General features: G+C 35.8%; 1 protein-coding gene across 4 annotated transcripts in view; it reads right to left on the bottom strand.

The window, feature by feature from the left end:
- The window catches only part of CEP112 (centrosomal protein 112), a 430,862-nt gene that overhangs the window by 91,580 nt on the left and 325,826 nt on the right, over nucleotides 1-13,456 (bottom strand). For all 4 annotated transcript variants that reach the window (XM_075994691.1, XM_075994693.1, XM_012747355.2 and 1 more), the window contains 2 exons: nucleotides 7,007-7,069; nucleotides 1,353-1,502 (listed from right to left, as the gene is read on the bottom strand). In XM_075994691.1, the coding sequence (XP_075850806.1) occupies nucleotides 1,353-1,502; nucleotides 7,007-7,069 (213 nt within the window). The remainder of the gene's footprint in view (nucleotides 1-1,352; nucleotides 1,503-7,006; nucleotides 7,070-13,456) is intronic.

The raw sequence follows: 13,456 nt of genomic DNA, 5'->3' as shown, positions 1-13,456 counted from the left end.
AAATTACCTACCACTTCGCATTTGGATATAAAGTGGAAAATAAATTCACCTAAAATGAAAATTTTATACAACTACAACAATGGAAACAAAGTATGCAGTTCATACAAAGTAAAACTGTTATACAGATCAATGGGGCACTTCCTGTGTATTTGTAAATGAACAAAACTTGAAAGATGTTTTTAAATTACCAGAATATGAAAAAGAAACATCTTTTTTTTTTGGTCTCATAACATACATTGGGAGAAAAAGGTCACAGGTGGAAATATATAGGGGAAATGTCATTAACAAAAAAATAAGTCCTCATCAGTAAAGTGAGGAGGCTGGATATAGTGGCCTCTGAGGTTTTGTCCATCCCTTAAGGCTTTTTATTCTATCTAGTGTTGTTCAGGCTTAAACGGAACATATAAAAAAGCAACTTACATTAATGCGAACTTTTTCCTAAATTACACAGACTGTCTACAATAGGTTATAGAATAGGAAGATGGAGAGGTTAGGCAGAAAAGAGCAGCTATAAAACCCCAATTTTTCTTTTCTTTTTCTTTGCTTTGTATGATTACTCTACACGTTTTAAGTATTGTTATAGCAAAGTAAAGTCACTGAAAAATAATCTTTTGCTGTGAATTCTTAAAAGAAATTTTTGTTCTCTTTTAAGCCTTATTTATAAAGGTTTCCAGATGCTTATCCTCATAGATTAAACACAGCATGATGTAGACACTTAACAATAACACTCACTGCTATAAAGCCAAGAAAAAACTACTTTGAGATCTAACTGCCTATCACCTAAAGAATTAGGGTCCAGGGAATTTTCTGTTGCTATTAAAGGTGTGATTCTCTGAAGTCATTTGGAAACAACCTAGGTTCTCAGCAGCAACACATCTACCCTGTACTGTGTCAAAGCACATCAAATGGTTGGCATTCCAAACCTCCAATAGGTTTTTTCCCATTATGCAAATACATAATGAAAGGATGTGGGCAAAGAATAGAATGTAAATTGGAAGCTGACTTCTGAATTTAATAGCCAGCAGTATTGGGCTAAAACAGTCATTCTAATTTCAAGAGACAATTCCAAAGTGGTTCTCAAGAGAAAGGACAGGGTATTTTTCAAATATTTGTTCAATGTGAATGGATTGGGCTTGCCAAAAATGACTTTTTATGCTGGCATGCGATCTCTTAGAGGGAAGTCAGCCTGAGTCACTGGATACATCAAAGGTAGAGTCCAGTGAATGGAATTACTGCAGGCTGTGTGAACAAGCCAGATACCTGCATTCATCTGCCCACTGCTGGGATTTCAGCCCTCCTTTTAATTACATTAAAGCAGCTGGTACCACTGGTTACTGAAGTCTTCAGATTACCTTGATTGCTCGGTCATTATCTCTAATCAGCTGCTTCTTCTCATCTTCAAACTTTTGTACAACATCCTGGAGCCGCCTTTCTGCAGCAAGCTGCTGCCGGCTGTTCTCCTCTTTCAGAGAGGAAATGGTTGTCTGAAGTTCTGCTATGATCTAAAATGAAAACAGCATGCTATAACTTCAAATTCTTCAGGGAGAGGCATCTATTTTATATGTATTTATGCTTAACGAAAGAATGGATTTGGCAAAACTCTATTCCACAAGCTAAATATTTTCAATTAACATATGACACACTATTATAATGCATGAAATTCCACACAATAAAAGACTATAATAAAACTATGAATGGTGAACAACTGCTGAACCAAATATACTTGGAAGACATTTCCACTATAGCATTCCACAATATTTACTCATCAGAAGAAAGAACATCTGTGATCTCAAAAATATGAAAGTGTCAGATTTTATTTTACTGAGAAATATACTTATTAGAATAAGAAAAGCTACTCTGCTTTTCATAATACTTTGAACTGCAATAACCAAAGAAAATAATGAACAGAGTTCATTCCTCAAAGTCACCTAATTCTACACAATAAATTTTGGGTATTCATTAACATTTGTGTATTGTGTTAAATACTTTAACTTCTTATGTCATTTACTACTGTGAAACAAATATTACTATTGCCTATCTTTCATAAAAGAAGAATCAGAGGCATGAAAGGAGGTCAAATATTTCACATTGTTGAAAATGACATCCAACTAAGGAGATAGGCAGGATTTGAAAAACACAGATCAATCACTGCACTAATTAGTTCCTCTAACTAGCCAACTTTACTTTTCTTTAAACAAGGTTTTGGTATTGAAAAGAAGTTTATACTTCCAAATGGGTGTCTCCTTTCTGATATATAGTCACGAAAGTTAATTTTGGTTCAAATAGTGCCATTTCAGAGACTCCTGTAGTATACTTTACATTTGTCTCCAGGACAGTGTTCCTCTAACTTTTCAAATTAACCATCTGATGAGGAATTTTTGTATTTAATTGGTCTTCTGAGAGCATTGCCCTTTCCTTTGGTTTGGATGTATTCATTTCCTTTTGAATTCAATAGTGATGACTTTTTAAAAGCAGGAAATAGTTGTTTCTTCTAATAAAAAAACAACATTAGTCCTGGGTTAGGATATATTTCTGTTGGTTCTATGGGAAGGGGCCAGTTGGTGAGAAATATTGGACAAGTTAGTTATCTTTATTGGAGCTCAGTTTTTCCAACTTATTTGGTGACAAAACTAGATTACAGCATTATAAGGCAATAAATAGAAACTGTTCAGAGTCAGTTTTTATATTTTGTATTTCCCATAGAAATATTAGTTGTTACTATTGACATACATAATAGCATCTTTATAATAAAATATGGAGTATTTATGTTTTTAAAAGTGAGCAAAGTCACTGTAAAAAGATTAACATTTAGAATTTGTAAACAATCAGATATTAAGACAATTGTAAATGACAACATACACAATAGCAGTATGTCAATATTATTAAATGCAAACTTGAACCTTCTGCTATGTGTAGAGGTATTTATTTACTGAGAATGAAGTTTTCATCTATTTTCTGAATTTTGATTAAATATTGCTTCCCTTGTGGTATAAATTCAATTAACTCTCATAGCTCCTCTGTGAAACAGAAAAGGTTAAGTTCTTATAGTAAATGCCAAAAACTGATGCACAGAATAATCAACTCGCAGTCCCAGAGCCAGAGGAGCCAGATATAAGAAAGAGTCAGATTGCCTTGGCCTACCATGAAACTTAAGATTGATCTTTCATGAGAAGATGGGGCCAAATAGTAAGTAAAAATAACTTATGATTTCAATGTTTTAAGCTAAGTAAACAACTTGTGGAAGAAGTGGGTTCAATTCTGTAGAGTGGGCATGTGGGCGTATATGTTTAGTTCTGTGCAATTTTATCACATGTAGATTTATATATCCACAACTGCCATCATATAATATATTTTTAAAGTAGAAAGTAATTTTTTAAAAAAACCCTAAGACTGAGACAAGCTTGTAAGTGACCAAAGACTGAAGATAAAAATATTCTGGGATATTTCAAATGATCACAAGGGCATGAAACAGTGACATCTCTCCTTTTCAGAAGATTTAGGACAAAAAAATTCATCAAAAAGAAATAAATGCAGGTTTTGGAAGGGACTACAAGTAAAGTACAGGATGTTTTGAGGAGGACATGCTTGTTTTTGTGTGGAAAATGAAATCTTACATACTTTGGGGTAATAATGAGATTCCTTTGGGGGAAATAATGAGATTATCTTTGGAAAGCTATTTTTAAAACCTTTCATGAAGGCGATATAAAGGAGAGAATATCAAAACACTTCAGGTTAAATACGTTGGCTTGATAAATAGACAAATTGGTGAAAAGACTGATAGATAAGATGGATATAGACAGGTAGCTAAAATAAGGATAATTTTTAAAACAAAATTTAATATTTACTTTAAAATTGATAAATAATCATATTAATAAAATGAACATGCTTCAGGCGAGGAACAAAACTCTACTGTTTATAGACCTATAAGACCTATAAGAAAATAGACTATTTTCACCTGAGCAGTCTACATAACTGGCACTCAATAAATATTTAAGTAGTAGAATTATAATCGTAATAAAAAAAACCAACCATCACCTGGAAAATTATATTCAGATAATTTATCCTTTTCATAGAATGATAATGTAAAAAGTTTCCAAGAAAAATGAAAGTTAATATATACAATCATATTGAAATCAACACCTTCTAGGCTTTTTTAAAATTTTTTTTAGAGGTAGGGTCTTGCTCTGCAGTGCAGTGGTATGATCACAGTTCACTGTAACCTTGGACACCTGGGCTCAAGCGATCCCCCTGATTTAGCCTCCTGAGTAGCTAGGACTACAGGTGTGCACCACCACGCCCAGCTAATTTTTCGATTTTTTGTAGAGATGGAGGTCTCTCTTGCTATGTTGCCCAGGCTGGTCTTCAACTTCTGGCCTCAAGTCATCCTCCTGCCTCAGCCTCCCAAAGTGCTAGGATTACAGGCGTAAATCACCACGCCCAGCACAAAACCTTCTAGTTTTGATTGAATCATAATTAAAGTCATAATTAAAAACCATAAAACAAAATGCTACCACTATTAATGTTTACATTGTATTGACTTCAAGGAAAGAAGTGGAGTGGAGCATTTTCATATAGATATTACAAATTAATATTTTAGGAAACAAAAGCAGAGCTATTTTGGGCTGATGCCATGGAAAAAGTCGATTCACAGTCCTGTTTTATAATGTTCATTTAAAAATAATCTGGTATGTTTCTCTGAACTGACTGGCATTGTAGACCAATGTTTCTCAAATGCCAGTAGACAGACATAATATATATACATATATTTATATACACATAAATACTGATATGTATTCAGAGGTGGGCAAATGAAATATCAATGTAAAATCTCACCCTACCTTTTATGAGAAGATGGACTTTTATTATGTTATTACACCATTTCTAAGATTTCTTTTTCTTTTTTGCTGTTGCACTCTCCTCTCATTTATGAAATGATGGTCATATAATAATTACTGGTTGGTTTTTCCTTCTCCTTCTCCTTCATGTCTTTACTTGGGAAAATAGGTAGCAACCCCATGCCTCTCCAAACTTTGCAGGGAGATTTTATCAATTCTTGAACACTCACAACCATAGTATCTGAAGAAATTAATTTCTGCCCCCTTCCAGGCCTTTTTTCATTCTTCCCTCTCTCCTTTCCTTTCTCCATTGCAATTTTAGTACTGCTGTTATAATAACTAAGTCTGTACTAGGCAATGTGCTAAACACATTGTTGGCATTGTTTTACTTAATAGTTAAAACCATCCTATGAAGTAAGCACTGCTCTTTCATTTGGTAAATGAGGAAATTGAATTCCAAAGAGGGCAGTTAACTGGCTCAAGGTCACAGAAGTGGTAGGGCTGGTATTCAAATCCAGATCTGTGGATTCCAAAGCTCAGGCTTTCTTCTGAACTAACTTACATTTAATTTGCTTTAATATCAACTAATCAGGCTTCTTCATACATTCCTTTAGAGACACTTAAATACTCTTGTTTACACTCTCATTATTTAGGCATTTTTATTGGCTATCTTATATCTCACTTTCGGTCTGCCTCCCTCATTTACCATAAAACAAAATAAGCAGAATATTGGGGTATGCCAATTGGGGATTTTTTTTAATTCTTTAGTTTAAACATTAACTTTTGGAGTAATAAGATTTATTTTAATTGTAATAATATTTTTCAGTGGATTAAAAAGGATATTTCTCCATGTTCTTTTCTGAAGGAAGAGCTGGAATAATGGCAATCAAGACATAATCATCATCTCTTATATAAACATATATGACTCTTTGCTTTGACAAAGACTTTTTGCTTTCCTAATGGGATGTGAATTATATAATATGCACATTTTGGAAATAATTATAGAATAGAAGAAACTTCACGATAACCATCTCAGAGTCTTGTCATATTAAAAATGTAAGGGTTTGGGCCAGGCTGGTAGTACAAGGTTAAGAACTTCTACTTTGAAGTCAGATCCAGGCTGGGCCTTGGCTTAGTCATTTACTAACTTGTGTGATCTCGTCTCTCTGAGTCTCAATTTCTTAACTGGAAAAATGGGGCCAATAATAGTTTCTGACACCAGTTATTGTGAATGAAGACTGAATGAGTCAATATGGCTATTGCCCCATAATATTATTGCTTTGTTGTTGTTACTACTATTATGTGGTATTATGTAGTAGGATGATACATAAATTCCAGTTTACTACCACATAGCACTATATACATATAAAAATACTAAGATAAGCTGAATTTTAAAATTACTAGATATGATGCCTTTAAAATTAAATGGCTTAATTTAGCCATTGACAAAATGAAGACAAGTAATATTTATTTGTTCTAGAATTACTCATACAACTAAGGAATGCTTGGGATTCCCTAAATGACACTATGGAAAATCATTATAACAATTTATGCAGAAAAAGTACTCTGAGCATCATATTTCAAGTAGAGACAAGCATTCAATTATCAGTCTTTCTTACCCTAAAACTACTACAGTAATTATAAGCAGCAAGATAAGGATATAGGAATTTATAATCCTCTTTTTTCCAAATGGAGTCAACAGTTGAGTTGCTGATTTAACCTAGAATTATTTGCCATTGTGAGTTTTGTTTCAAGCAGCTTTTAAGTGCAGCAAAATAAAATATTGCAAAAAAACACAGATGGTATCAAACTGCTCACATCACAAATGTAGGCGTATATCTCCTGCCCTTGTGAAACATATTTCAGCCTGGGCTTGTTCAAGTGTACAAGCTGGTTTTACAACATGTGAGTGTGTGTGTGTATGCGTGTGTGTATGTGTGTGTGTGCGTGATGGTTCAATATGCCTAATTTTTCTTGATTTTTAATAAGACAAATATTAGAAGTATATACTATCTATTTCATATCCATCAAAAATATGATACTAATCCATAAAAAACTGAAAAGAATTAAGTTTAACTCTAAAGTACAAAGGCTTTTATGTATAGGCTTTTATGTATGTTTTATTTTTGTTTTTGTTTTACCTTGGTTTTATTTCTTTTAATGTTGCTTACCTGTGAAGATTTGGCAAGCTTCTGAGTATATTCCTTCTCAATCTGCTTCAGCCTGCTGTTAGCCTGCAAAACACACGAACATGAACACACACACAGTGACCTGTGAGCTTGGTATCTCTTCCACATGCCTATCACTAGGCAGCTGGGATGCCTGCCAGCTGCACCGCCCTTCTGGGGCAGCCAGAAAACCACAGGGCTTGTCTTTGATCTAAAGCCAACTATTCATCACTGAAAAAGCAAAAAAAAAAAAAATCTCTTCTGCCAATTATTAGACAAACATAAGACTTCTGTGGATAGAAAGAGAAAGGGAGAAGGAGAGACAGAAATAGATACAACAAAAATGTGAAGGTTCAGAAGGTAAAATAAGGGAAAGAGAGAAGAAACAAAGCAAAGGGAAAGAAAAAGAAAGAGGGAAGAGGGAATTGGAGGAGGAAAAGAAGAGGTAAATTTATACTCTTTCACCTTAGTTTAAAAATAAAGGAAATAGATGATCCTAGACAAAGGCAGGTATGTGATATTTAGATTTACTGAGCAAAGAGTTGAGTCCCCCACTCTGCCTACCACACAAGAGCTATTTTTTAAGGGATAAATATACCTAACTAACTCAAACCACTTTTATGTCCTGGAACAACTAGAGTGACCTTTCCAGAACAAGTCCACATTGCTTAGAGCTTGATTATTTCCTCTGCCACTCAAGTCCAGTTCTTTGTATGTGACCTGCTTCTCCCTCTCTGAAAGCTTTGGGGATCTTTACTTTATCCTTAGTGTTCAAAAAATGTCACAGTGACATGCCCTGAGCGTTTTCCCCATCAAACATGTGGGCACCAAGAAGGCCCTTTCAATCTGAGCTTATCTTTCATTTCTGGGAAAGGTTTTGGTTATTACTCTTACGACTTCCTCTCCGTCACTCTGTCTGTCTGTCTGTCTGTCTGTCTGTTTCTCTGCAATTCTGGATTGTTGTACTTCTCAGGTTTATCTTTATCTTTATCTTTTTCTTGCTGTTTCTATTTTTCCATTTCTTTGGTTTTTTGATTATTCTTAGAGTTTTCCTCAACTCTTACTTTAAAACTTTCTATTCTGCCATCATATTCATAATTTCCAAGAGTTCCTTTTTGTTCCCTCAACATCACTACCTCCTTTTTACAGATAAGGAAACTGAGGCACAGAGAGGTTAAGTAACTTGCCCAGTATTATACAGGTAGGAAGTGATGGAGCCAGGACTCAAACCTACATGGTCTGGATGCAGAGTGCAGGTGCTTCATCAGCTAGCGCACCTCTTGCAATGCCTTGCAGCATTCTCCTGCTTTCTCCTGAGGTTAGTAATCTCATGTCACTATCTATCTATGTCTGCCTAGCATCTATCTGTCACTGATCTCTCTGTATGTCCATAACTATCTATCCACATATAGCTCTAATTTTTTTCTGCTCACTAGAGTGTGTTTTTCTGAGTTCCCTTTATTTATTCACTTTTGCCAGTCTGTTTTGGTCTTTGCCTTTCACTTAGGACACTTTCCTCAAATGTCTGGTGATCTTTGGAATCTTTTCTTATTTAAAGTGAGGCCTCTAAAGCTGAGCAGCAGCAGTTTGGGTGTTTATGGGTTTGTGAGTGGGTAGATGTCCCCAAAGGGCTTACAGAGGGGCCTGCACTCTCCTGTGCCAGGATCTGCCTGGACATTGCTCTGAGACCAGTCTGCCCAGAGCTGCCTCCTCCAGTTGACTACCAGGCAGCACAGATCTGGCTGCTGAGGTTTCAGAAGGGCACCTTGGAGTTCAGGATGGTGACTTTCACATAAGCCTATTACATATTTGCCTTTAACTGTACCTGAGTCCCTCTCTCATCTCATCTCATCTCATCTCATCTCATCTCATCTCATCTCATCTCATCTCATCTCATCTCATCTCATCTCATCACATCTCTCCAGACAGCAAACTAGGAATGGGGGAGGGGGCAGTGTTGGGGTAAAATCTGGGTCATCTGACTGCTCCCCATGAAGACTTCCAACCAACTCTCCAGTTCTTGGCTCCAACTCCATTCCCTATCTCTCTGATTCCTGAGCCTTTCCAAAGTTCTGCTACAGGAAAGATCTTGCTGCTTCTAATTGGCATCCTCCAAGCCTCCTTTCCCCCAGAAACTGTTTAGGTTTTGGTACTTTCAGTTTTTCTAAGTCCATTACAGGTCCAGCCCCTTCTCAGGCTCTCAAATGCTATTGATTTCTTATGTGTTCTGTTGTTTCCTGTCTCATTCTCTCTGCAAAAATTATAGTATAAAAATACTGATGCCTGCTTCCCACCCCCAGAGGTTCTGATTTAATTCATCTGGGGTACGAACTAGGTACTAGGATTTTAAAAATTTCTGCTGCTATTTCAAATACTCAGCCAAGGTTAAAAACCACTGATTCATGCCTTTTTCAATTTTATTACTTCCATTTTGATGGGACTTCCTTAGGGAGTAGAGACAAACAGGTGAGTAATGTCCATTATGTTTAATTGGCAGCAAATGATTTCTTTATTTTTATATCTCAAATGGGATGAGAAAGCAGTTCTGTGTTTTCAACCCACTCTGGACATACCTCTTTCGTAGCACTAAGGCCGAATTGGTAATTGCTGGTTAGCCTGTCTCGCTCCCAGATTGTGAAATTCCAGAAGGCAGGTCCTAGCCCCTAACACAGTGCTTGGAGCATCAGTTTTCACTTAATGAATGAATGAATACTATGTAAACCCTTTTCATTTTCTGTTACCTCAGTCTATATCTCTGAAATTATCCTTTTATAAGCATATGTTTTATGGACTTAAGTTCAAAAGCAATTCTTTAGAGTTTATTCCATAAATCTCTTTGTATATATAATCCCCTTGAGTACAGAAATAGTTTTGTTTTTCCCAGAATAGAGAGGGCATGTGAGTATTCTATTTTTCCAAGCCATCAGTCTGTATTCCAGCTCTATAATTAATAAAGCCTCTCTCCATTATTGAATTAGGGCCACTCTGAACCTCTTGAGGTTTATTTGTTTCACATTCTGTCATTATTTATCACAAAATGCTTGATAAAGTATTTGTTACTTTTAAAATAAACATTTATAGAGCTCATACCATGTGCCAGGCACACATTATGAGCACTTTAAAAATATTTACCCACTAGAAAATCTAAAAATTAATTATAGTATCATAAAGATTAAGATAACTTTTCCCTAAAAATGTTAGGGTCAGAGACGCTGGTTAATGCAGGAAAGACTGTGTCTTGGTTGCAGTTACTCTTCATGAGCTTGTGGCCGGCAGGCCCCCAAATCTTACAAATCCATTTAAGTTCCCTTATGACTAAACATCCAATTCATTCATCCATTCTAGGTAGCCAGGAGTATAGCAGTTAACAAAACAGACAAGAATCTTTCCATATTTTTATGGAACTTCTATCCCAGAGAGTAAGCAAAATAACTTTTAAAAGTTCTATTTTAGATGGCACAAATGACATGGAGAAAGATAAAGCAGGAAAGGAAGATGGAAAGTGATAAAAGGTAGGAGGTATTTTATAATTTTAAAAATATGGAAGTTAGTGAAGGACTCCTGGAAAGGGTGATGTATGAACAAAAACCTGTAGGAGATGAGGGAACCACGGTGAACTCTAGGGAAAGAGCACTTTAGGAAGCAGAGAGAGCCAGTGCAAAGGCCCTGAGGTATGCATAGTACATGGAAGAGGCCAGTGAGAGGCCAGTGTGCTTGGGTCAGTGGGCAATATCTCCCTCGGAAAAGACAAGGGCTATGAGAGAACATGGGCTCAACTGTAAGGAATCTGGCTTTTAATATGAGTGAAATGGAGAGCCACTGAAGGGTTTTCAGTATATAAGAAATATATAATTTGACTTAAATATTAATAAATCACTCCAGTTTTTGTTTGGAAAGCAGAGAAGCCAGTTGGGAGGCTACTGTCAATAATCCAGAATGGCAACAGAAGAGGTGGTGAGAAGTGATCAGATTCTGGGAAAAATTTGAAAGTAGAACCAATTTTATATGCCATATGATAGAAGAAATGAGTCAAGGATGACTTCAAGATTTTTGTCCTAAGCAACTAGAAGAATAAGCTTGTCATTACCTGACATGGGAAAAACTATGGATAGATAGGTTTTAGGGAGAAGATGAAGAGATCAGTTTTGGACCTGTTAAGCTTGGAGGTACCTATTAGATATCCAGTGTTAAGGTGAATATTTGGGTATTCAAGTCTTGGCTTTGTGGTTTGAAGTCTAGGTTAAAAGTACAAATTTAGAAGTTACACTTGATCTCAAGACATTGAGTGTATATAAAAAAGAAGAGGCCTAAGAATATTCAGCCCTGGGTCTGCAAATGTTAGGAGGCTACGGAAATGAAGAAATAAGCAGACGGAAGCAAAAGCCAGAGAGATAAGAAATACGGATAATATAGAATCCTGAGCCAAGTGGAGAAGTAGTCCAAGGACTAGTCAGTTGTGTAAAATGCTACAGAGAGGTCATATAAAGTGGGGACTGAGAACTGATCATATAGGTTTGGCAACATGGAGGTCATTGGTGATATGGATAAAAGAAATTTTAGTGTAGTGGGAGGGATGAAATCTGGATTAGTGGGGGTTCAAGGGACAAGGAGAGGAGAGGCAGTGGAGTAGAATACGGACAATTGGTTCAGAATTTTGTTACAAAGGGAAGGAAAGAAATGGGGTGGAAACTGCAGCAGGTAGAAGTGGGTGAATAGAGGACTGATTTGGTTTGGTTTGGTTTTTGGTAAAATGAGAAAACTAACAGCATGTTTGTAGGCTGAGGAGAAAGACCTATTAGTAGAGAAGAAAAAAACATATGATGCCAATTGGAAAGGGTATGGCAGATCTGTTTCTGAGTAGATGAAATGGTAGAGTCACCATGCAGCTTCTTCAGCTGTGATCAATGTTAGTGATGACTGTGAGTGCCTCAGTGGCCTACACTGTAAGAGTCTGGGGCAGCAGTGACAGCAGCGTGTGCTGTTAAGAGTTCCCAGTAGCAAGGGCTTTGGGGGTCCTCCTATTCATGAGTTCTCAACAATGGGGAGTCTTAGTCAAGTGGATCCCTCTTGCTGTAACTTCTAACATGGCCCACAGGCAGCCACAGTGGTGCCAGGCTTTTGTGAGTTTTGCCTCCAAGATCTTGACTTTATTTCCACAGTGAATATTATAAATGTTTTGAAATATTTTTGTCATATTGTAGGTCTCTTGAAATTACCAAGTCAGAGGAGAATGAAAAAGAATGAAGACAGCATACAGGACTTATGGGACACTATTTAGCAAACAAACATTTGTGTTTTGAAACAGAAATTATTTCATAGGATAGAAAGCTTACTTATTTACTAAAATCATTACTGAAAACCTCTAAGTCTTGTGAGAGAGATGGACATACACATCCATAAAGTTCAAAGGTTTCCAAACAAATTCAACCCAAAGAGGTCCTCTCTGAGACACATTATGATCAAACTGTCAAAAGTCAAAGGCAGAGAAAATTTTAAAAGTAGCAAGAGAAGTGTCAAATCACATATAAGGGAATCTCCATTAGACTATCAGTTGATTTCTCAGTAGAAATCTTGCAGGTCAGGAAAGAATGAAATAATATATTCAAAGTGTTGGAAGAAATGGCCAGTGAAGAACACCATACCCAGTAAAGCTGTCCTTCAAAAATGAAGGAGAAATATAGTCATTCTCAAATATGTAAAACTTAAGAAAATTCACTACCACTATACCTGTCTTATAAGAAATGCTTCAGGGAGTTCTTCAAGTGTAAATGAAAGGACACCAATTACTAACATGAAAATATATGAAGTGATAAAATTCACTAGTAAAGATAAATACATAGTCAAATCCAGAATACTCCAATACTGTCATGGTGCTCTATAAGTCATATTTTATCTAGTAGAAGGTTAAAAGTCAAAACAGTCAAAAATAACTATAGCTACAATAAGCTGTTAAGGAATATGGAATATAAAAAGATATAAATTGTGACACCAAAAATATAAATTATGAGTGGGTAGTGAAAGCTTAGAGTTTTTGTATATCTCTGAAATTAAGTTGCTATCAGTGTAAAATAGTCTATTATAACTATAAGAGGTTTTATGTAAGTCCCCTAACCACAAAGCAAAACTCTATAGCAGATACACAAACAATAAAGGGAAAGGAATAAAAACTTAGCACTATAGATAATCACCAAATCACAAAGGTAAACAGCAAGAGAGGAAGAAAGGAATAAAGGATCTATAAAACAACCATAAAACATTTTAAAAAATGGCAATAGTCACCCTTACATGTCAATAATTACTTTGCATATAAATGGATTAAATTCTCCAATCAAAAGACATAGCATGGCTTAATGAATTAAAAAAAAAACCCACCAAGATTCAAACCTATGTTGTCTACAAGAGATTCAAGTTAAGCTTAAGGACACACACAGGCTGAAAGTGAAAGGATGGAAG

Source organism: Microcebus murinus, chromosome 18 (genome assembly GCF_040939455.1).
Source record: "Microcebus murinus isolate Inina chromosome 18, M.murinus_Inina_mat1.0, whole genome shotgun sequence".
NCBI lineage: Eukaryota > Metazoa > Chordata > Mammalia > Primates > Cheirogaleidae > Microcebus > Microcebus murinus.
Note: the sequence above shows the minus strand (reverse complement) of the source record. Positions and strands in the feature narration are given on the sequence as shown.